Here is a 24,091-nt window from a genome sequence, read left to right on the forward strand (position 1 = left end):
GAACGTCAACACTATTTTCTAGATGGAGGAGCGCTTAACATCTGGGAAGGCCCGTCACTGCTTTTAATTAACTGAAATACAGTCAGTCAATGTTCCAGCGATGTGAAAAAAATACTATTAAAAAGGAGGGTTGAACAGAGTTGAAAAAAGTTCTAACAGTACATATCCTGTGTTCGCCGAAGGTCAACACAGTTGTGTAAATAAATATAAATCTTTAACCTAATCCCTTTCAGTACCCTACATTTCCACGCCTATTGAGAAGCCCTTGGCAGCTTGAGGACTTCTCTGAAACGACACGTCCTCTCACCCTTCTCAGGAAGCGCTCCCTTACTGGGTTGTTGGACCGAGGGCCAGGACCAACACTTATTTGATTCATTTAAGGGTCCCTTCCCTCTTTCCATAGCTACACCTGATGCATCACGACTTGCTAGACGTGGTGTGTTTTCTGCCTGCGGAATGTAGGTGAAAGGCTACACGGAATACATGTTTAGCGTTGCAGTGACTGCAGGCGTTTCTCCCTCTTTCCGTTCTCCGATGAGATTACAATAATCTTTTCGGTTCGCAAACTCCTATCGTGTAGTGTGCGGTGAGGAAGTCGGTTCATGGGGGGTTAATTATTATATCTCTCTCTTGGTTCTGGGAAAGTGGTATCTGGGATAAACGTTAGGTCAAATGTCCTTTCCCTGATAAGAGAGGTGAATCTCTTTATCTCTGCTGATTGGAAGCACTGTAAGAGGTCAACAGACCAAGCAGAACCTTCCTGGCTAGACTCAAAGGTGTTTGTGTTCGAAATAGTCCATGATAATGTCTATGCTTTTCTTTATCTGATGAGAGATAGAGGTCATCTGTACAGCACCATAAAAGTCATTTTCTATTATTAAAGGAAATCCCTGTTCTTCATCGCAACCCCACACACACAGTCCTGTCTGGCTGCCTCCTGAGTTGCTGGGTTTATAATCCCGCTGTAGTAGAGAGAAAGGGATGACCACAGCAAAAGTGGAATCACGGTGTACTACGTGTTCATAACATGGGCAATAATTGCATACACAACTCAAACCATTCCAATTACAGATGGAATCTGGCAATGGGTTGGATGAGTCAGGACTGTTTCCTTGGCAATAATACAGTTATACAATGGTTAGCATATTACTACAATACCACAGTGAAGAAATGCCCTGTCTCCCTGGGTAAGAGCAGTCTCCCAGCACTTGCCCTGTCTCCCTGGGTAAGAGCAGTCTCCCAGCACTTGCCCTGTCTCCCTGGGTAAGAGCAGTCTCCCAGCACTTGCCCTGTCTCCCTGGGTAAGAGCAGTCTCCCAGCACTTGCCCTGTCTCCCTGGGTAAGAGCAGTCTCCCAGCACTTGCCCTGTCTCCCTGGGTAAGAGCAGTCTCCCAGCACTTGCCCTGTCTCCCTGGGTAAGAGCAGTCTCCCAGCACTTGCCCTGTCTCCCTGGGTAAGAGCAGTCTCCCAGCACTTGCCCTGTCTCCCTGGGTAAGAGCAGTCTCCCAGCACTTGCCCTGTCTCCCTGGACACCAGCAGTGTCCCAGCACATGTCCTGTCTCCCTGGGTAAGAGCAGTCTCCCAGCACTTGCCCTGTCTCCCTGGACACCAGCAGTCTCCCAGCACATGTCCTGTCTCCCTGGGTGAACCCCTATGTTTACATCACACCTGTCAAACATTTATAAATCTCCTACGGTAGTCCGGCAACAGTGCATAAAACATCCATAGAATTCCAAACACTATGACTGCATATGAAGAGGACCTGGGTTTGAAAGACTGGGAGTTACACATGGCTGAAGACCAATACATTAAAGAATGTAGAAACTGCTCTGTGGGAACGATGGCCTGAGACCCATAAATAAGGATACCAGAACACATAGATTTGAAGTTAGCTTTAAGTGTTTGAGAAAGATATTCCCTTCTTGATGGAAGACATATTTGTTTATAATATTTGAAACAAATACATTTAATAATATTAACACTCTAATACAGTTGTACTCTTTCCAAACATATATTACTCATATTATTATGACATGACAATAACAAAATAACAGTGAATTCAAACATTGGACAAAGGTGTTCTTTTTTGGTTAAGCTATTACTATTGCTATCGAGTATGAACGATATGAAAATATACTGCTACTTAAATTAAATGTTTTTCATATTTTACTTTCATATGTATTTTTATGTATCTGATGGCAAGAAAGAAAGCCTTGTAAAGCCTATTGACGATTACAATCCTGTATAACACAGTTGTAAAGCAGTAAGACTCTGTTGCTAAGACAGAAACAACAGAGATATTTCTACCAGTACAGCCAGAAATGCTAGCTCATTTCATCATAGCAGCAAATGTAAACCTACTGTACCTTGAGTGGTTAAAATAAACAATGAACATAGCTGAGTTCAAAGAGACAGTGCTAGGGGAGTGCTGGAATCATCTGACAAATTGACTGTATGTTGGCTGTAAAAAGAAAAACTCTGCTCTGCCTGGTGAAACTGCATGAAACGGAACGTACTGTAACAGCCTGCGCTTAGTCGTCTCTCAGGACCTCACCAAGCGCCCATTAGGGCGGTGGTTTAGGCACTCAACTTGTTCTTCATTGTCCTACTTGCTTTACAGTACAGAGTTCTATCAAAACATAGACAAAGAAATAAATAAGTTAACATAAAAAAAATCTAATAATGTATATAAATAATACTGTACATAACATCACACCTCAAGATCTATCAATATTGATATGTTGCTTTGCTTTTTCCAGCGATACCACATAGAGAAATAACCCTGCTCGACCGTCAATGACAGCCACAAGACCTCACGACCATGTTCCTGTACTTCTTCAGGATGACGTTGGAGCTGTCGTCGAAGTAAAGGACGGAGATGGCGTTCAGCTTGGTGGGGGCGCAGCATGGCTTTGGCACGTTATCAGGGAACATCAGATGAACCTGCGACAGGAAGTGACACAAACGTCATTCCAGAGTGTGAGTGGAACCAAGGATCGCTACTGTGGTTATGACACTGTGTCCTGCACACATTCAGAGGAGACGTCCTTCCAGGCACAGTCCCACAGGGGGCGTACCAGGGTTTGTACGATGGCATGGTTGGTTGCGTTCATGTGTGCGTTGAGAGGAAACGAGCACTCTCCATCGCAGTAGAACGCTGCATAGCCCTCCGGGGCGATGATCCAGTCCTTGGAGAAAAGAACAGGACACGTTTCCTAGGGACTTCACAGCAGATGCTAGGTCTACAGCCAGGATACTAAAATATGTCTACTGTACTGTCTGTTGAAAAAATACTTCAAACTTCATACTGTCCAAGGAATCCTGAGTTAAATGAGGGGGAATGTGGTTTGTGGTTGCAGTGTGTGTTTTCTAAGGGGCACCGCTGTAGTTGCTGATGTCCTCGCCGACTTGCTCACCTGCCACCCCAGGTCTCTGAAGCTCACGTACAGCTCGTGCTTCTTGCAGGCTTGCTTCTGTTCGCTTGTGTTGAGCTCTAGAAGGACATTCACAAGGATCGCGACAGGTTAAACCAAACATTTTCCCGGCATCCAACAAGATGGCCTTTGACTTCTCAGGAGACATTGACCCTGCGTGTTGTTTAACCTGGAACTTGGATGTTAAAGTGTTACAAAGTGGGGACTGCTTTCATGTAAGCAGTTTTCAGGGTGATTTTTTCTATTTGAGAGATACAGTTAGTACTGCAGCTTTAGCTGAACGTGGCGGGTTTGCTTGTCAAAATTGTCCAATTCTTTTCAACAATAGGAAATGTACACCGTATAAATTCTTCATTAAATATTAACAAAGTGTTAACAGAACATGGCACTTGCTTGTTTGTAGTTTTAGTTTTGTCATGGAGACGGAGGGAGTGTTGAGTGGGTGCACCCCGCTGACTCACCAAACTCCATCTGCCCCAAAGGTCATGCATTCGAACTACATACACTGTTATCATGTTGGCTGCATCAACCATCAAGGTCAAGATCAGACTACAGAAACCATCCACATATTACACTTAGAGACTTATGTATTGAATTATTATGAGTCCTGTACGAAATAATGTATTCCCGTATTCTATCCCCAGCGTCCGGGATTCTGTTGCGTTCCTGAGTGGAAGTAGAGGTTAAAAAGAGTGGGCAGGAAGGTTTGAGCTCTGTTTAAAGAAAAGGAGGCGTTTTATAAACCTGAAGATTGTAATATTTTCATCCAGAGGTTAGGAGAGCACAGAGCCCACACAAGACAGCGTCGCCTTAGCAAGAAGCAACTGATGGAGTAGACATAACATCCTGCGCAGTGTCTATGGGTGGTTACATGTAATCCGACTGTTCAACACGCCGTCAACCCTAGAGGGATGGGTGCAGCTCAGTGTTGGGCCTGCAGAGGTCCTCCAGGTTCACCCCCACCCCCACTTTGATTTGAACAGTAGACTACGTCAATAAACTCTTTTCACTTAAGCAGGTAAATACTACTGTGCTACTGTACAGCTTTTCTGAACATGGGGGTTTGGTCAACTGGAAACCTCGACACCTGAGGCTCATGTTAGGAGACATGCACAGTGACTTGAGAAAGCTTGATTTGATTCTGTTGTTGAAGTCCTGGTCTGAGCGCAGGGGACAACATCCATGTCTTCTTGTTGCTTTTGTAGCCAGTGTAGAGCGGTTAAACTCACTCCACAGGTATATACACAGGTCACCCGCGCCAAACAATTGCTAGCTTTTTGTTGGCGTAGTTGGTTAGTGTTCGCACTTGGGGAGTCGGAGGTGTCCAGTCACGAGCGGTTAGGACGATTGTGCACTATACCCAAGAAGATGCGCAATCACTTCTGTTACACTTTTACACGTATGATAGAGGCTTGGGAAGACATTTGCAATTATATGCAACCAGCACATGTGACTAAATGTTTTTGGAAGTATAGTAGATGATCCTACTGCTACAACTTTGGAAAGTATATTTACCCATGTATAGCATTTTGTCATAAGTACATGTTAGTCAAAGTGCCACATTGCCTATCAAACATATATTCTGACGTACTTTTACTGTTACAAGAACACCGTAATGTCAACATGGAACAGATAAGTCGAACCATTACCACACCTCATTCCCTACAGGAAGACTTTTGGTTTGTGATTGTAAAAAGGCAAACAGAAAGAGTAGAAGCATTGCTCACCTGCACCTTTAGCAGAGCGCGAGGCCTCCTGTTGGCCCACAGACTTGTTGCGGTTGTGGTTCTTCTTCTTCCCCCCGGCCGCCCGGACCGACCGCAGAAGAACCTCGCTGGCCTTGAAGAACGCCACCAGGAAGGGCTGTTTGGACTGGGGGCCGCCGCGCCCCACCACACCGGCGGACTTCATGTTGATGCTGCGCCCTTCGCACAACAACACGTGATGTAGATTAGGGACAGACGGTTTGTCAAAGAACGTTCGCGATCGTATACGTGACTTGGAACGCAAACACATGGAGCACAATGAGTTTGTTTGTCTTGTTCAGGAGCATCCACAATGAAGAGTCCAAATGAAGAGTGAGATGGATTGACAGTGAGGAGGGGTACATTCTAGTCTGTACGCTTGATGAGGAACAGATTCCAGCGTGCTGGATTTCTCAATCGAGCACATTGATGCTATACTTTGTGATTTACAAGCACACGTCATCATGTACTTCCTCGAGGCATGGCGGAACCCCCTCAAGATTGATCATCAATGGCTTGTGGTTTGAGGAATATGAAAATACTCCTTTATGGCCTTTTCATGTTAAAACAGTCAACTGCTCCATATGTTTTCCTCATAAAACCCACAGAAAACACAAACACTAAAAGAGAGACACTTTCCATTTCACAACTCACAACGTTTCTTATTGAAGTGCCAAGAAACTAATGGGTGCATATCCATCATCGGGCACTTGGAGAATAATATGTAAATCGCTGTGTTGAAATGAATCCCAACAGAAATGAGCCACTAGCTCAGTGTATGTCTGGGAGTGAAGATTTTACTGTCCTGGGTCCTGGGGACAGGGACATCCTGGGGATGGGGGACGGCCTGGGGATGGGGGACGGCCTGTGGACAGGGACATCATGGGGACGGGGACGTCCTGGGGACAGGGACATCCTGGGGACAGGGACGTCCTGGAGACAGGGACATCCTGGAGACAGGGACGTCCTGGAGACGGGGTACGTCCTGGGGACGGGGACGTCCTGGGGACGGGGACATCTTGGGGACGGGGGACGTCCTGGGGACGGGGACGTCCTGGGGACGGGGACATCTTGGGGACGGGGGGACGTCCTGGGGACGGGGACGTCCTGGGGACGGGGACATCTTGGGGACGGGGGACGTCCTGGGGACGGGGACGTCCTGGGGACGGGGACATCATGGGGACAGGGTACATCCTGTGGACGGGGGACGACCTGGGGATGTCCTGGGGACGGGGACGTCCTGGGGATGTCCTGGGGACGGGGATGTCCTGGGGAGGTGGACATCCTAGGGACGGGGGACGGCTCAGCGATGGAGCATTTTAATTTGACCAGAGGTCGCAGGTTCAGCCCCCCCTCCCCACCCCCACTTTGGATAAAAGTATCTGCTACATGTTTATTATTATTCTCCTCAGGGAGCTGTCCGTGGATAGGAGACAGGACCTACCATCCGTGGTCTCCACAGACTGCTGCAGGCCCATGTTCTGCTGTGGATAGGAGACAGGACCTACCATCCATGGTCTCCACAGACAGCTGCAGGCCCATGTTCTGCTGTGGATAGGAGACAGGACCTACCATCCATGGTCTCCACAGACAGCTGCAGGCCCATGTTCTGCTGTGGATAGGAGACAGGACCTACCATCCATGGTCTCCACAGACAGCTGCAAGCCCATGTTCTGCTGTGGGTTGAGGACCCAGTGGTTGCTGGTGGCGGTGATGTCGAAGACCAGCCAGCCCCCGTCCGATGCTCGGATCTTTCTAGAGTCCAGCAGGAACGTCTCCGCATCTCTAGGAAGGCAGAACGAAAAGAGAAACAATGACCTTTACATGATTTGAGATTTTGTTTTTAGTTTGAAACAGCTAAATATATAAAGCAGAATAGACTAGCAGCTAGAGTGGTTCTAATAGTAGATCAACCAACACATAAATAGTGAATGAAAGTACATGCAAGCTTTTCAGCTCCCATTATTATTTTGTAAACAAATCCAACCATTTATGTGCAGATCACTGAATGTTTTCATTCTATAGCCTGAAGTAATGTCTGCATGCACGCCTGCATGCACGCCTAATGAGGATTTACAAACAGCGGTAAGACAAGGAGGAGGAGAAGGTTGGGAACCCTCTTCTGTATAACTGATGAACCTTGCTCTCCTCTGAGGGAAAATGTTCTGGAACTAATCATGACATTCCTGTTTATCCTTTAAGTTTCTAGAAGTTGCAATGGGGCCACACAATGAGAGCAGTCTTGAGGCTCTGATCTGCCATATTGGAATAACACAAACAAGGTAGCATTGACTGATCACTGTAGAATACTTTTCCAGGATAAGTCCTCACACAAAGACTGGTTCCATTACACTGCTTCGTGTCCTCTGAGAACTTCCTTTAGAAGTCAACATTCCTCACCCGACTAATGACTACTTGGCTGGAATAAAAACAAAAATCTGCTTCTCACAACTGCACAAAATCTGGAGAGGGCTGGATCTCAATCAGGCAGAGGCAGGCATACCAAGACGTAGGGTTGTATCATGGTGGGATGAACAAAAAAAGCTTTTACACAGAACAGTAACAAAGTTGTCTTTCCTCAACCGACCGTTTTTAAATCACGCAGTGGCTGAGCTGTTGAGCACTTAAACACCGGCTTTATGAGCGCGACTCAGAGGGAGGGCTGAAGAATAAGGTGCTGAACTGTGAATAACGTTTATTAAGCCGGGGAATCACAGTTCGCAGCTGAAAGAGGCTGTGTTGAACCCACAGACCGGTGTGAGCCATAAAAAGGCACCGTGATGACTGGCCCGCTCTCTGCGACGGGAGACTTCATCGACTAGGACCAAGAGGGCTGTATCAACCCTTCAATCACCCACACACATATTTTGCAAGCAAATGTGGGCCCTGCTTTAAGTACACTCCTGTGTTTAACTATGTGCCGGCTTCCACTTCCGTTGTATTGTTGAGGGAGGCAGGTGGGTATGTGGGCTCCAGTAGGGGCCTCCCAGCTGCCTGTCATGGCTGCGCCTGGCCTGCACTCGGCCTGACAGGCGGCCTGCACACTGGTGCTGATAGTTGATGGACTTTCCAGGCTGTACAAGTGTGCCCTGTGGAAGTGGGCACCTTGCTAATGAAAAGGTTTTATCGAGAACTATGCTTGTAAGAGCTGGGTGAGAATGAGGGAGAGCAGAGTTGGAGATTATGTTTAAAGCTCTTGAATTTGTGACGGTGGTGTTCTTTCTAAACAACATTTGCAGCCCTGAATGTTGGTGTCACATGCAGGCTGCATGGCGGTGTTTAATACCAACGTTAACTCTTACCAACTCTTTGTGTCTTTCTAATTCTTTACGTCAACCTACAAGACTTCTGTTCATTTAAAGTCAAACAACACTTTTTTTCAAGTTTCCAGTAAGCACTGTCTTCAGGCCAAAAAGGAGAGATGAACTTTTACATTCCGGCAGCTTGGTCGTGTAAACAGGATGTCCTTTTATTTTCTGCCTGATTGCCCGTCTTAAGTGTTTTACAGAACCGTGAAGGTTTTTAAAGGGCCGTTTCAAGCCTCGCTCTGCAGAGGCTGACACACACACACGCCTGCCTGAGGGTGGATGCAGCGCTGCAGACGTTGTTCTGCAGAGACAGACAGACGGACAAGGCACCAAAACACACCACACACTTTCAACAGCAACAACTAAAACTCTAAAGATGTTGTGTTTGTTTTGTTTTGTTTTCTCAAATACAATTCCATCAGTTTAATTTCCAGATTGATCGGTTTGCCTATTTGGTTCGTTATTTTTTGTTTCCATTACTTAATAGTCATTGCCTCTGTAGTTGCAACACGGGAATGAGTTGACCTCAGGACAGGGTTAACTGGTTTGTAAACTCATATGGCTGCACCTCTCTGTGCCTCTCACTGCCTGTAAACAATAACAGCAGGATATTTGAGATGCATGTTTTTTTTTCTAAATTGAAAAAGCCTGAGATTATTTTTTGTTCCCTTCCCAACGGCGCAGTATGGTGTTCTGAATGTTGATTGCGGAAATCATTTTAAATTGCCACTTCAGACTAAATGTATAGAGAGAGTCGAAGAGGCCCAGGTCTGCATGATAAACAGATACACAGCAGTGTTTCAGAGGAAAACTAAGTTGTTTGTCGACATTGACAAAAATGTCAATGTTAACGAAAGCGATAAAAGATTCAAAACCATTAACAGTCGTCTAGAAACCTTAAAATTTACATGATTTATTTGATCATATCTGTCAGCAAAAATAAAGCTGGGACAACGGTATTCCTATTTTTACAAGAACAAACTCACGACAGCACATTCTGAGTAAAGAAAAGTGTCAGTTTGAAAGTGAGGCTGACACCTGCTGTCTGTGCTCACCTGTGTAGGTACTCCTTGACCACCTGGTACACGGTGACTTTCAGAGTGATGTTTTCGTAGCGGACGTGACTGCGGTCCTTATATATCCTAAACTCTGCCGCCGTCACGGCCTCGCCCTCGGGGATCTGGGTCAGGTCGAAGCGGAACTCTTTATGGTGTCTCCTCTGGTGGGAGAAATCCTTGTCTTTCTCCACTAGAAAATCACACAGAGAGATGCGGTCTGATAGAGGTTCAGAAGATGTTTTTCACACGTCTAAAACTAGGTCTTCAAAACCGATGCCTTTTCCTGGAATACAACAGATAAGGACTGCACTGCACAGATGAAGAGAGCCAGCAGTCTCACCATGGGAACACAAAAGTAATTTATCACATTCCAAACCCAATCCAAACATTTAGACTCCCAACAAAAGCAGTAACCAGCCCATTAAATCACTCCAGTGAGTCCAGGTAGACGTTCCCAGGCAGGCCCTCAATGTGTGTATGCCTCAACTCTCTGGACATGATGAATGGGCTGTCAGTTAAGAAAAACAGGCTGATTCAATTAAAGACCCTTTCGTCTGCCCCTCAACGTGAGGGCCAGAGACCAGACAGGATTCCGTCAGTGGGATTTGAGCGACTGTTTCAGCCTCCCTCTCCACTCTCGTGTTGACCTCATGCCATTTTTACACAATGCACTGACGCCGTTGTATGGGCCCGCTATGGAACTGTTTACAGGGGGAGATCGAGTCTTCATCGCTCCTCTCAAAGTTCAGCATCAGAATATAACACACACAGGGAAAAAGTTACTCTTTTTTTTTACAGGGATCTTTGCCAGAAGAATTGCATAACCTTTTAGATAGTTTCTTGAGGCGGATTATGGTGAAACATTTCATATAGTGGGCCATTGGAGAGAATATCCTACAGGTTTATGGTTAAACGCAGCAAAATTTGTTATTTAATGTTCCACAGTTGAGTGCATGAGTACAGCTAATCATAAAAACAGGCCAATACATAGTTATCAGCAGTACCTCCGGTAACTGCAGCAACACATTTATTTGTATTTTTTTTACATGAATATGTAGTTTTTTAAAGCACCAGAACAACCGAGGGAGACAGACTCTGTGCTCTTCCCTCCCACTGGACCTTTCAACTGACCGCCGAGCATTAAGAAAACCTGCCAAGCAGCCCCAGAGAAGCGTTGGGTTGAGGCGTGTCAGTGCTCCGGTGTAGCCAGGGACGTACCCCCGAGCGTATCAGCGCACAGTTTATCAGGACGGGAGGCCTGCGGTTACTTAACACACGCAGGTCGAGGGGGCAGGCCTGACTTCCATCAGGTCAGGCTGGCTCCAGCGTTAGCTGACCGGCTGATGGAAAGCTGGAAGGGCGCTGAGAGCGTGAGGCGTTTCCTGCGTGGTGGCAGCTTGGGGGGGGGGGTCGCTAAAAGGGGTCACGCTCGGGCAGAGTTTGACGCACAGCAGCTTCGCGTTGACAAACTCAAGAGTTCGTGAGACATCTTTGTTGATAAGAACATAGATTAAGAACGCATAAATAGTAAGGTTTACTCACTCAATCACAAGGCCACTTGTGAGATTAATTTTATAAATGTCTGTGAGCTACCTACATGCATATTATTAACAATCATGAAAAACACTCAATACAAGCAGTGAAAATACTCTATATATGTAGTGTGAAATACTACAGTGCAAAGGAAGAACTCCTGAACATATAATGATAAAAATCGTTCTATTTCAAGTGTGCTGTCACAAAAAAAGGCCTGACACCCTAAATTTACCAAGCGACTGTCTGTAAAACAGGAGTTTTCAGGGCTCCCTGACAGAATGCCTGGCCAGGGATTGGTAAGTGGAAACAGATGGATTTTGGTCAAGGTGAGGGATTACGCCTTCTACAACACCTCTTCACATACCTAGCATGCAGTCTCTCCGCGCAGTGCTTCAAACACCCCAAGGCTTTCACTCTAAGACGTCCACTTCAACTCATGTACCGGCCTTCTCTGTGTGTCAGCGACACAAATAGCAAGCCCGACTAAAGGAGGGCCTAAATATTTATATTTTTGTTATTTTTATATTTAGTTGGGTTACAAATAGTAAAACATTATTACAAGCATAGCTCACAGAAAGCACAGTCATTGTAATTCTTAATTACAAATGACTTACAGGAAAAGGAACAAAGCTACTGTTTTCACCTCCAGCCCCCAGACCGTCTGCCGCGGGGGAACAAGGACAGAAAAAATCCAGACCTCGCTTCATCTCTCGGCGCTTTAACAACAGGAAGTAGTTTAGGCCAATTTACTGAGGGTCAGACGGTCATCTGATAAGTTTGAAGACCCGGCGGGGTTCAGAGGTCAGGGCTACTAGGGAAACTCTGTGTTAATCATTCTCATCACTCTGCTCTCACGACCAGTCCCACGCTCACATGACAGCTGCTTATGTTCATCCTTAAATCAAAAAGACACAAAAACACACTCTAGGAAGAACCTGAAGAGTTTCTGTCCAGATCCTTTTCCCACCGACAGAGTTTTGATCTGTTTCTGTGTGACCTGAGTAACTCAGCCCTGACGTAGACACGTTGTCCTTGTGAGGGCAACAAGACAAGGCTAATGTCTGTTTAGACGTAGACATGTTGTCCTTGTGAGGGCAACAAGACAAGGCTAATGTCTGTTTAGACGTAGACACGTTGTCCTTGTGAGGGCAACAAGACAAGGCTAATGTCTGTTTAGACGTAGACACGTTGTCCTTGTGAGGGCAACAAGACAAGGCTAATGTCTGTTTAGACGTAGATATGTTGTCCTTGTGAGGGCAACAAGACAAGGCTAATGTCTGTTTAGACGTAGACACGTTGTCCTTGTGAGGGCAACAATACAAGGCTAATGCCTGTTTAGACGTAGACATGTTGTCCTTGTGAGGGAAACAAGACAAGGCTAATGCCTGTTTAGACGTAAAAACCACAACTTGTTTTCTCCAAGCTGAGCAAACTATTGTACAGATAAAAATAGAGTGACAATTACATATGAGAAGGAACCCAGGAATTAAGTTCATAGCCACATCATGTGTGGGAAAGGATGATATTATAACTTCATAGAGCTACATGTTGTCTAGGAAATGTGACGTGTTACTTAGTCCATGGGTCATGTGGAATATCACATCCTATAAGACATATTAGATATTTATTGACATAACTATGAAGCGATAATTATTCGGTTTCTATTTAAAATTTAGGAGACTAAATGTAAATGCAATTTATTTTTCCTTTGGCCACTTGCAGGAAGATTAACTGAGCACAGCTTTCATGGGCAAATAAAACTAAAGGCCAACATGACAGAATATTTAAATTGGGCCTAATACATTTACAAACGTGTTCAAACGTTTTGTAGCCTAAAATCTATAAAATATTCTAATCTAATTTAGACAAATATTCAGATTACTTTTGAGGCATTGATACTTTAATATGTTATTTTCCATGTATTCAGTGAAAGTAGTAGGCTATTTAAAATGATCAAAACAGCAAGATAAATAGGCCTAAATTAAGAGATGTTTAGACCAATTTCATAAAGCCCCATAAGAAATCGAAAACAAGTCATTTTCGCCGTAATTGACTAACACGAACACAATACCAGGCAATTTGAACAGTTTTTAAAACTTTTTGAACAAACTTACCTAAATTAACAAAGCTCATGACCATGTCAGCGTCATTGAGAAAGTTGGTGTCGTGTGATGTTGTCTGTGGGGGACTCTGGCTCGTGAGAGGGGCCGCTCGGTACGGCTGCGCCACGCGAGAGTACCCCTGTGGAGAGCCGTAGAACCCTTTGCGCGGAAGCCCATGCGCTTTCCCGTTGAATCCTTTGCCCGTACTCTGCTGTATAGCTTCCTCCTCCTCTGTGGTCATGGCGTTGTACAGGTCGAGCATGAACAAGGGTGCTGAGGATGCCTGTTTGCCCGGTGAGAACGGCCTGGGACGGTGAGGCAGCCCCAAGATAGAGAGGATTTCTCTCTGGATCTCCTTTCGTTCGTGGTTACGCAGTCTCCTGTAAATAAAACTAGAATGGACATGGTTGTCTCCCAAACCACAATGAACGCAGTTCAGAAAACTCAGGCAGCTCCAGACGAGTCCAAATGCAGCCCTGTTTAAAGGTGTGAACGCTGCCATCTTAATGATGGGTAGTTGTTGTTACACAGGTATAATGTTGAGCTCCATCCCAAGCAAACAAACCCCCCAAAAAGATGACGATTCTTCGTTTCGATTATAAATGTATTTTCTGTCGATGTGCGCTTCTTAGCAGGTCCACAAAAGTATCGCGTAATCAGTCGGTTCGGGTTAATAAAACTTCTAAATTACGCATCAACCTGCGTTCTGGAAAGTTGGTATCCTCTCCCAAGCGCGTGCTTCTCCCGAGTCTCATGGAGAAAGTTTGTGAAGTTCTGTCCGGTGTCTCGCTTACATCCAAGTCACTGTCACATTTTGCTTCAGTGGCAGATCTATGATGGAATTATGGCCTTCTCTCTCACCTTAACTCCACTTAAGCGGGAAAAGCGAGAAGGTATACGCCCATAAATATCGAAGTTGTCCGACTCCTTCATTGAATAGAAAAAACACCTTCGAATGAACATTAAATTAGTGGCCTATAATTATTGAATATAATATGAAGCATGTCATAACGAGTAACGTTTTGGAGAACGAGTTGAAGCTTGTTGTCCATCTAATGAGTCGATCCCACCCAGGACTACGCTTTTGCATCCACCTCTAGCGGCCGTAGTAAAACTTAACCGACAGGGAGATGCATGTGGCTCAGATGTGTAAGGGGAGACACTTGAAATCTGAAACCCTTCTTAACGAGTCAAAGAGTAACGACGGGGCCATTTAATTACCTCTGCACAATTGACCTCATCGTGGCGTTTACATAAAACAATGTTCTCTCAATAAACGCTGCTGTGCTAGAAATGGGCTACTGGAAACAATCAAATAGATAATAATTTAAAACAGCCTTCATAACACACACCATTAGATGAGCGTATTATGACAATTTTGGCTCAAAAACAAATGAAAACCAACACCAAATAAAGAAGGAATTGAATGGATGGTATCTTTTTCAGGTGTGGCACCCTGATGACAGGGTTGCTGTGTCTGAACACCTGTCCTACCCAGGGCTATGGCTGGGCACATCAGCTCCAGCCCCGAGGCTGCCTGTCTGGATCTTCAAGGAGAGATGCTGTGTCCAGGCAAGCAAGTAGACATTTAACGTTAAATTTAACCTACTATGAACCTAGTTCAGCGCTTCACATACTTTTTCAGTAGATGCATTACCCCCCCCCCCCCCCCCCCCCCACACACACACACACACACACACAAACCTTATCTTCTCCCTCACTCAAACATATACACTTCTACCACCCCTAACGTTAACTTAATTTCAGCAATTCTTTAGGTTTACTATTTAGGCCTCCATAATAACGGATGTCCAGTCACGTGATCTGCTTTACAGAGTGTGTGTTGGGTGTGTGCTTGATGTGTGTGCAGCGCAACAGGTCCACATCTTATGGACCTGTGCCAGTGTAGCTCCACAGCACCACCTAGTGCCGCATCTGTAGACAGCACGTCTCTCCCGGTCTCTCCTCGATCACTCATTTGCACATGCACACAAACACACACATGCACATGATAAAGTGTATATTAGTATTCTTCCTAAAAGGCCAATTTCAGTTACAAATAAATACAATGTTTACATCACAAATTGTAAAAAAGGGTTTAATGATAACAAAATTCATTACAAAAGTCACCTTAGCACAAAAATAACAAATAAAATTAGACACTGTAAAAAAAAAGAACTAGTTGACTCTGATGAAGCCCTTTGGTACACAGTAATTGTTCAATTTTATAAATAACAGCAAAAATACTTAGCTAATTATCATGAGCTGAAGGCATGTTACTGGCATATTGTATGCACTAATCAAATGATTTCCAGAGGGGGGAAGAGAGGTGTGGACTCGATTCATCGATGAACACAGCCAGCTCGCTGCTTCAGCTCTATGGCAAAGACAACAAGCTCACAGTTTAGCCCTGAAAGTTTTAAGATAATTCCACAGACATTGTTAAGGGCTAACATATTTTGTTGAATAGCAGATCTAGTTTTTTAAAGCAATGCAAAGTTGCATAAATAAGTGAAAATGGACAACTGTAAAGAGATGAGTTGGAAGTGTAGAACGCGATGTTCAGAAGCTCCACCAGAGGGCAGTAGAGGGCAGGCCAGCGCATAGGCAGCCCTGCTCATACAGTAATTCTGTCTCTCTTAATAACTACTGCCGAATCTGCTTGAGACTCGATCTGAACAGTTCACATCTCTGATCACTGTTTGGCCCTAGAAGTAAGAAATGTTTAACAACGTTGTTTTAAAGCATAACTTAGCTCACACGAAAAACACTGTGAGATGAGGATATTACAATGTGAGGATGGGGGGGGGGGCGAAGATGACTTATTCATAGAGAGAGAGAGAGAGAGATCATGTGACACACATGGTAATATACTTGCTACTGTATGTACACGTCGAGAGGTACTGTCTGTCTCCAGGACTGAGGAACACACTGAGAGGAGTGAGATCTTCCTGAGATTGGAAAGATTTTGCCGTTTGGGCATCGCCAAGCATGAAGAGGACAGATCAGGGGCTTGGACCGCACTGCACGTGTGTACCTGCCCGCCATCTTGCTTTCAATAGTTTGGTCCTTTCCTGAAGGGGTCTCGGTGCCTCATCATCATGGCGCTGTAGCAGGTGGAGGGGTGGCAGGCGCCCGGCTGCCCAGCGGCCCCGGGGGGCCCTCTCTTCCCCTCTGCCCCGTCCAGGCCTGGGGGGCCAGGCTTGCCCGGGTGGCCTGGCTTGCTGTATCCCTGGGGGCCCATTGGCCCTGGGAGGGGAACGCAGACATGGCTGATGTAAACCGTCCAGTTGTACATTGGTGCAGATCGTAATAGTATGGGCTCATCTCAGAGAGCTTAGATACAAGAGACTGTGCTGTGCAATAATGTAGTTGAGATGTTGTTGTCGCACCGTAGTTAAGATGTTGTTTATTTGGCACCATGCCTGGTACCTGAGATTTGACTCTTTTTGTACAGTCCGTGGTTAATACAGACTGTTCCATGACTCTGATCACCAGAATATTGTTCCAACTATGCTCTTCTGATCCTTGATGTGCTGCTGCTAAACTTTCTACAGTATGAAGTACTTGTGTGTCGCTTTCATTTATGTTTTGTTTATACTTTAAATGTAATGTAAAACGTAGATGAGAAGGACTCAGGCAAAAGAAGTGCTGAGAGGCAGAAGTGAGTGAACGAAATAAGACCAAATCTTTTTACATTCAATCATTTGGCCAACACTTTTATCCAGAGAGACATGCAGGTGTTGCATAGCGAGTGCAGCAGACAGATGGGAAGGGCACAGCTCTACAGCTCAGTGGTCAGAGCTGAGGAACAACCCAACACGCCACATGACCAGAGGTGGACCAGCTACCATCTCAGCCCCAAAGGCAACATGACGTCCGTCTGCTTGCTACGTAACGAACAGGGAGTCTGTCCTGCTAGCGTACACACCTGAAGGCCCTGGAGGCCCCTGGTCTCCCAACTCTGTTCTTCCTGGGTTCCCTCTGTCCCCCTTAACACCAGGGTCTCCTACACACAAAACAACAAACAAACAAACAGCTCTTACACAGGGATCCTGTGTAACCAACGGCCTGTCTAAATCCCCTGGCACAAACGGAGGCCGTGCGAGGAGTAAACAGACGTACCTTTCAGGCCCCTTAACCCAGGCCGGCCAGGCAGGCCGGGGTGCCCAGGCTGGCCGCTGGAGCCAGGCAGGCCAGGGAACCCCCGGGAGCCCTGGGGCCCCAAGGGGCCGGTGGGGCCCGGGGCCCCCACCCTGCTGTGGCACTCCTCACAGCTCCTCTGCTGGTTCATGTTGCTAAGCACCAGGCTGGGGATCTCCGCTGGAGGGACGGCATGGGGACATTCAGCACCACTGTGCTGCCCTGTGCTGTACTATCCTGTGCTGCGCTGTCCTGTCCTGTACTATCCTGTCCTGTACTGTACTGTACTGTACTATCCTGTGCTGCGCTGTCCTGTCCTGTACTATTCTGTCCTGTACTGTACTATCCTGTCCTGTACTGTCCTGTCCTGTACTATTCTGTCCTGTACTGTACTATCCTGTCCTGTCCTGTACTATCCTGTCCTGTACTGTCATGTACTATCCTGTGCTGCGCTGTCCTGTCCTGTACTATTCTGTCCTGTACTGTACTATCCTGTCCTGTACTATCCTGTCCTGTACTGTCCTGTCCTGTACTATTCTGTCCTGTACTGTACTATCCTGTCCTGTATTGTCCTGTCCTGTACTATTCTGTCCTGTACTGTACTGTACTATCCTGTCCTGTCCTGTACTATCCTGTCCTGTACTGTCCTGTACTATCCTGTCCTGTCCTGTCCTGTCCTGTACTATCCTGTCCTGTACTGTCCTGTACTATCCTGTCCTGTACTGTACTGTACTATCCTGTCCTGTCCTGTACTGTACTATCCTCTCCTGTACTATCCTGTCCTGTACTGTACTGTACTATCCTTGTTCTGTGCTGTCCTGTCCTGTACTATCCTGTGCTGTACTGTACTATCCTGTCCTGTACTGTACTATCCTGTACTGTACTATCCTGTCCTGTACTGTACTATCCTTGTCCTGTGCTGTCCTGTACTATACTGTGCTGTACTGTCCTGTCCTGTACTGTCCTGTACTATCCTGTGCTATCCTGTCCTGTACTGTCCTGTACTGTCCTGTACTATCCTGTGCTATCCTGTCCTGTACTGTACTGTCCTGTACTGTACTGTGCTGTACTTTTGTACACCCAGCCTATCTTATGCTCTTCCTAACTACACACATTCAGATCCAGATACATTTACTTGATTGACTGATATATTGGTTAGTTGATTGATGAACACACTGGCTGGTTGATGGATGAATGTGATGAGGTCCATGTTCATACTCACCTCGGAGCAGCTCTCTGCAGATCTGCTGAATGTGCGTCTCTGACATCTCCCTCCCCTGCAGAGGGGACAGTACTCACACACTACTGTACTGTATGCATGGTTGTAGGTTTGATGTCTGTGTGTGTGTGTGTGTGTGTGTGTGTGTGTGTGTGTGTGTGGAGGTATATACTGGTATATGTGTCTGTTGCAGTGTGCTGTCTCCTTCTCCACATGCGGGTACTCACTGGTCGTCCCTCTTGTCCAGGGACCCCCGGGAGCCCGGCGTCCCCGGCGTGTCCCCGGGGCCCGGAGGGACCTGTCTGGCCCGGCACCCCTGGCTGGCCCTGGTGGCCCCCCGGACCACGTTCCCCCGTTTCTCCCGAAGTCCCTTTCTGCAGCCACACAAGCCTGCGGTCAGTAAGCTCACACAGTGCAGCATGCTAGCATAACAAACAGAGCCGTGACAGGCCTCATTTTGGGAGGCGCACATTGGTTGATTTGAGGGAATTCGGGGGAACTTTAATGGAACATTAGGTCGTCATAAATTTTTATATACCATTTCTACTGTTTTTAAAGACACTATAGGCCTATTATTTACATGATGGGTTTAGAAGCCCACTCAGTGACTTAAGCGTAAAAATGTACCTCTCCTTTTTGTCCAGAGGGGCCAGAGGATCCCTGTAAAGGAACATCAGCACAAAAGAATGTAAAAGCAGACTAGATGAAAAAGATGACAAAAGTAAAGTAAAACGCTGTTCGGATTAGAAACAGTCGAACATTGTGACGAAACACAAAACGTTTTCATCAAGAACATAAAATGAACACACATTGACATAGGGAACATTTTCCCTGCTCCCAAACTCTTTTGATTACATGTTATATATGGAACCATCTGCAACGTGGTCAGATCATTTTAACACACAAAGAAACCCTGTCACATCCCAGACCAGACAGCCAGTATGAAGAAACTATTCCAGGAGGATTCATTTTCACTATTTGTCTCATAGCATTAGAACAAAGACTTCTAATTCCTAGACTTGCTTTGAAATGCTGGGTGTGGTACTAACGTGATAGATGTTGCCTTGTGCATGACACGTATGTCAGAAAGGGTACTTACTGGTGTCCCAGGTGTGCCATGTTCTCCTCTCTCCCCTTTCATCCCCTACAACAACAGGACATCAGGTTTGTTACAGACGACATGCAAGCCGGAAGCTGGGTCCAGTCTAACTGTATGCTAACGTCACAGCTGTGGACGATTTTCATGAGATTCAACGAAGAATACTAGTTTAGCGTAAAAGAAATAACCCTAAAAAATGACAAAACATAGGAAATGAAAAATCACATCTGTCATCTTTCCGTGACTTGGAATCAAGATGCTGCTCAACACAATTGTACTCTGACCAAACGATTGGTCTGGCCACGATTTGGAAGACGTTTGTAAACCAAATATCCGATTAGGCTACTATGCAAACTGCTGGCAGGCCTTTAACAATGGAAAACATAGCAGCAACTGTTCATGTTTTCCGAAGGCAATGGCTGGTGAGCAATTAAGGAAGGACAGGGTTTTGAAATGCGTTCAACAGTTAAACAAGCCCATGCAAAAGCTCAACCATATTTGTCAGTTAAAGTCAGAAATATGGCCAAATGATCAAACTGACTGAATGCTGGAAATATGTGGCATTCCATCTCAACTGACACAAGAATCTAATAAGTCCATCCACAGTGTGAGGTCATTGTCACCAGGCTTTTCATGTGGAGTATTTACACAAGTAAAATGATCAGGAACTCTTCTCCATCCCCTCTGGAAGCTCCACATTTCCTCTTCAGTGTTTTGATGGTTTCCCTCCTATAATTACTTCTACTAGAGAACTGTAAAGCAATTTCGAACAGTGTTCTTGTGCTTGAGTCCCTCATGTTAGAGCTGAACAGTGTTCTTGTGCTTGAGTCCCTCATGTTAGAGCTGAACAGTGTTCTTGTGCTTGAGTCCCTCATGTTAGAGCTGAACAGTGTTATTGTGCTTGAGTCCCTCATGTTAGAGCTGAACAGTGTTATCGTGCTTGAGTCCCTCATGTTAGAGCTGAACAGTGTTATCGTGCTTGAGTCCCTCATGTTAGAGCTGAACAGTGTTATTGTGCTTGAGTCCCTCATGTTAGAGCTGAAAAGTGTTATTGTGCTTGAGTCCCTCATGTTAGAGCTGAACAGTGTTATGGTGCTTGAGTCCCTCATGTTAGAGCTGAACAGTGTTGTCGTGCTTGAGTCCCTCATGTTAGAGCTGAAAAGTGTTATTGTGCTTGAGTCCCTCATGTTAGAGCTGAAAAGTGTTATTGTGCTTGAGTCCCTCATGTTAGAGCTGAACAGTGTTATTGTGCTTGAGTCTCTCATGTTAGAGCTGAACAGTGTTATTGTGCTTGAGTCCCTCATGTTAGAGCTGAACAGTGTTCTTGTGCTTGAGTCCCTCATGTTAGAGCTGAACAGTGTTGTCGTGCTTGAGTCCCTCATGTTTGAGCTGAACAGTGTTATTGTGCTTGAGTCCCTCATGTTAGAGCTGAACAGTGTTATGGTGCTTGAGTCCCTCATGTTAGAGCTGAAAAGTGTTATTGTGCTTGAGTCCCTCATGTTAGAGCTGAAAAGTGTTATTGTGCTTGAGTCCCTCATGTTAGAGCTGAAAAGTGTTATTGTGCTTGAGTCCCTCATGTTAGAGCTGAATACAGTCAGGAGAGACAGGTCAAGAGAGACAGGTGACAGGTACCTCTCCCCCACTCCCACCAGGGTCTCCCCTCTGCCCCTGGAGAAACAAAGAAGACACTGTGAAAACATGAAGCATGGTAAATGAACATCAACCTCAAACACTAGTCTACCTCTTCCGCTAGCTGATTTACTGTGCAAAAAAAACTATTAATTTTCAAGATCAAATTCGATATATTGAAAAGACATGGCAAGCAGTAGTGTTCCTAAGAATGGAACATTAAAGCATGTTAGTCAGTAGTGGAGTGGCAATAAACTATAAATACCAGTAAGGATAAATTATCTGGTTTTAACTGGATTCTATTAACCCTACCAGTAAGGTAAAGCCTCTAAGCAATTCATTATTTTCATCTTGTGAATGAGCTGCTTGTTTGCCGGAGTATGAATTATTAAACGTTAATGGAGGTAAATATGGGAAAACAGCTCACCGCTTAAAGTAAGAATCTGGCTTCTTAAAAGTTATTCGAAATGCAGTGTCAGTGCTTTTCCTCTCATTAAAAAACAACTACATGTGATCAGGGGTGGAAATACAATCCATGTTTATCTCCAAACAATGAATCCCTGGTCAACCGCACTCCCATAATACACCAGCAGCATGATTCCACGTGATTTCACACCCAGAAGGAAACAACGCTCAGTCCCTTAACTACGAAATAAGACCGGTCACCACGCCCTGCCCCTAGGTGGTGCGGCGCCGGGTGACCACAGCAAGCTCCCGGGTGACCCCAGCAAGCTCCCGGGTGACCCCAGCAAGCTCCCGGGTGACCCCAGCAAGCTCCCGGGTGACCCCCCAGCCGCACACACACAGCTGTGGCAGAGCAGCGTTGCCGTACCTTGTGTCCCTGTAGGCCGGGCATGCCAGGGTGCCCCGGCTGGCCTGGCGTCGCTGGCTCTCCTGGCTTGCCCTTCAACGAAACAAGCGCACACCCTCACGAGATGTAAGCACACGTGTGTGTTCTGAAGACACATGGGTGTTCTGAAGGTGTTTCTTTAACCAAAACGAAACTTTGCGTCACCAGTGTCAAGTTTGTTTTCCTTTCAGCTTCCTAAACTGAAGCTGGTATAAATACCATGTTGTGTTACCGAATGAAAGAACATGGATGTTACACTGTAACCACAAATCCAGTGCATTAATAAACTGACATAATATATACTTTACCTTACATAAAATAGACAATATATGATATGATATAATATCTATATGAAAATGTGACTTGTTTACCTCTGGTCCAGGGGGTCCTGGAGTTCCTGGCTGTCCACTGTCACCGTGGTTACCCTTGCACAGGAACACAGAGGAGGTTGGTGTGTGAAGATAGCGAGAAAGTCATGAAATTGAGTCATGATTATTTGTTTATGTTCCCTGCACTTAACCTTTCACTACTCTAATTGCATATGGTAATATTTCACTTGGCATGAGGTTTAGAGGAATATGCAGATTGAGAGCAGAGCAACAGCATGTACACATCTGAGACCCACTATTCCAACACAAACGTTCTTTCCAACACTCGACCGTTTGAAACTGGTCGTTGAAGGGGAAAAACACAGCACACACATCCATTAACTACTATTTCACTCCTGTGCCATTAACCAACACACACTGGCTCTGTCTCACTGGCACGAAAGCTAATGAAAAGTGATTGGGAGACAGGGAGTCCAGACCATAGCAGGCCAGAGCTCTTTCATGTCCACCCAAGGTTCCACTGACGGAGGCAGCCTTAGTCCTGGACCACCACTTCAGCTGGCGTCTCCAGGATGCTCATGAGATTGTAACATATTTAGCCCAAAGTTATTTTTATGTGTAGAAAATGCTGACCAGAGTAGAGCTACTCGCATCTATGACGTTCTCTCGTTTGAGGGCTTGCGATGCTTTACAAGTGCTGTGTGGCCGTCGCTGACTGACTGCCTCTGGTGGTGGGTTTAGAGTGCTGCAGGATGCCAGTACAGACACGCTCTGACAACACCACCCATTTGGTTACTGGGTGTGACTGTAGGTCAGTCAAGACACTCACGTGATTTATTTCACCATTTATTCATACACATGACAAATGGTTTAACATTGGCGGAATGGATGTACATGGGGAAGCGCTCCCTGCCTTCACTGCAGCATGCATGACATGAGGCAGGGAGCAATGGTATCAAATGAGAAAATGTTGTGGTTATATATATGAGTGTATAAATGTGAATTACTTTAGGTCCAGTTTGTCCAGAAGGTCCAGGAACCCCAGGAAACCCAAGATCACCCTGGGGAACACATAACATCTCTAACTTCTAGAGTCGTATCGTGACAGTATCTGATACACTGACGTGAGTGCAGCACCAGAATACTTACAGGCATTCCAACTGACCCTTTAGAGCCCCTTATTCCTGGTAAACCAGCTTCTCCCTGGAATCAACCACAACCATCACAAACATGCTCCCCTTAACATAACATCACATTAATTTCATTTGAACACAACAAACATTTTACACAGCAAACTGAGTAAAATAAATGTTTGATAATTTTTTTTAAAGCCTTTGTTCATGGCGTGATGATCTCTGTCAGGAAATTTGACGTGGTTTTACCGACACAGCTAGCGCTGACATTGAGCACAGTTCATGTGAGGACACCCTTTCCTACATTACTAAAATCGACTCGCTAAATATTCCGACAGCGAGTTCTGGCTTTAAAAGTCCCTTCCCAATTGTCATTGTGTGACCATGTGTGGTCATGGACAGGAGGACAGGAGGACAGGAGGAACAGGAACTCACCTTGTATCCCGTAGCACCTGCTGCTCCAGGTTGACCAGGCATACCCTGACACACAGGCACAAACACAGGAT

The 24,091-nt window shown here is 45.7% G+C and overlaps 2 protein-coding genes across 3 annotated transcripts in view; both read right to left on the reverse strand.

Annotated features, from left to right (window-relative positions):
• Positions 1–1,950: 1,950 nt before the first annotated feature.
• Positions 1,951–14,236, reverse strand: bmp5 (bone morphogenetic protein 5). 2 transcript variants are annotated; one of them, XM_067236422.1, is made up of 7 exons: positions 13,196–14,236; positions 9,543–9,735; positions 6,816–6,964; positions 5,168–5,359; positions 3,417–3,493; positions 3,078–3,188; positions 1,951–2,943 (listed from the first exon to the last, which is right to left on the reverse strand). In XM_067236422.1, exons 1-7 carry the CDS (start codon positions 13,683–13,685, stop codon positions 2,794–2,796), a joined length of 1,362 nt encoding a protein of 453 aa, XP_067092523.1. In that variant the 5' UTR covers positions 13,686–14,236; the 3' UTR covers positions 1,951–2,793. The 2 variants fall into 2 exon arrangements, with proteins under 2 accessions (XP_067092523.1, XP_067092521.1); XM_067236420.1 differs by having other exon boundaries at positions 5,162–5,359.
• A 1,029-nt stretch (positions 14,237–15,265) lies between these two features.
• The window catches only part of col21a1 (collagen, type XXI, alpha 1), a 37,897-nt gene continuing 29,071 nt past the window's right edge, over positions 15,266–24,091 (reverse strand). The window contains exons 17-29 of the mRNA XM_067237113.1: positions 24,021–24,065; positions 23,602–23,655; positions 23,460–23,513; positions 22,495–22,548; positions 22,106–22,177; positions 21,277–21,312; positions 19,645–19,689; positions 19,173–19,205; positions 18,773–18,919; positions 18,549–18,603; positions 17,309–17,506; positions 17,115–17,192; positions 15,266–16,432 (exon numbers count right to left, since the gene is read on the reverse strand). Of these exons, the coding sequence (XP_067093214.1) occupies positions 16,239–16,432; positions 17,115–17,192; positions 17,309–17,506; positions 18,549–18,603; positions 18,773–18,919; positions 19,173–19,205; positions 19,645–19,689; positions 21,277–21,312; positions 22,106–22,177; positions 22,495–22,548; positions 23,460–23,513; positions 23,602–23,655; positions 24,021–24,065 (1,065 nt within the window). The 3' untranslated portion in view covers positions 15,266–16,238. The remainder of the gene's footprint in view (positions 16,433–17,114; positions 17,193–17,308; positions 17,507–18,548; positions 18,604–18,772; positions 18,920–19,172; positions 19,206–19,644; positions 19,690–21,276; positions 21,313–22,105; positions 22,178–22,494; positions 22,549–23,459; positions 23,514–23,601; positions 23,656–24,020; positions 24,066–24,091) is intronic.

The sequence above is a fragment of the Osmerus mordax genome, chromosome 5 (assembly GCF_038355195.1).
Source record: "Osmerus mordax isolate fOsmMor3 chromosome 5, fOsmMor3.pri, whole genome shotgun sequence".
NCBI lineage: Eukaryota > Metazoa > Chordata > Actinopteri > Osmeriformes > Osmeridae > Osmerus > Osmerus mordax.

What these genes read in the sequence shown, in the direction of transcription:
- bmp5 (XM_067236420.1), bottom strand. Translation starts at nt 13,685, where the DNA reads ATGGCAGCGTTCACACCTTTAAACAGGGCTGCATTTGGACTCGTCTGG. An exon ending in CATGAGCTTTGTTAATTTAG is followed by an intron (nt 9,736 to 13,195) that starts GTAAGTTTGTTC and finishes GTGATTTTCTAG; the next exon opens with TGGAGAAAGACAAGGATTTC. An exon ending in ATGCCATCGTACAAACCCTG is followed by an intron (nt 2,944 to 3,077) that starts GTACGCCCCCTG and finishes TTCCTGTCGCAG; the next exon opens with GTTCATCTGATGTTCCCTGA.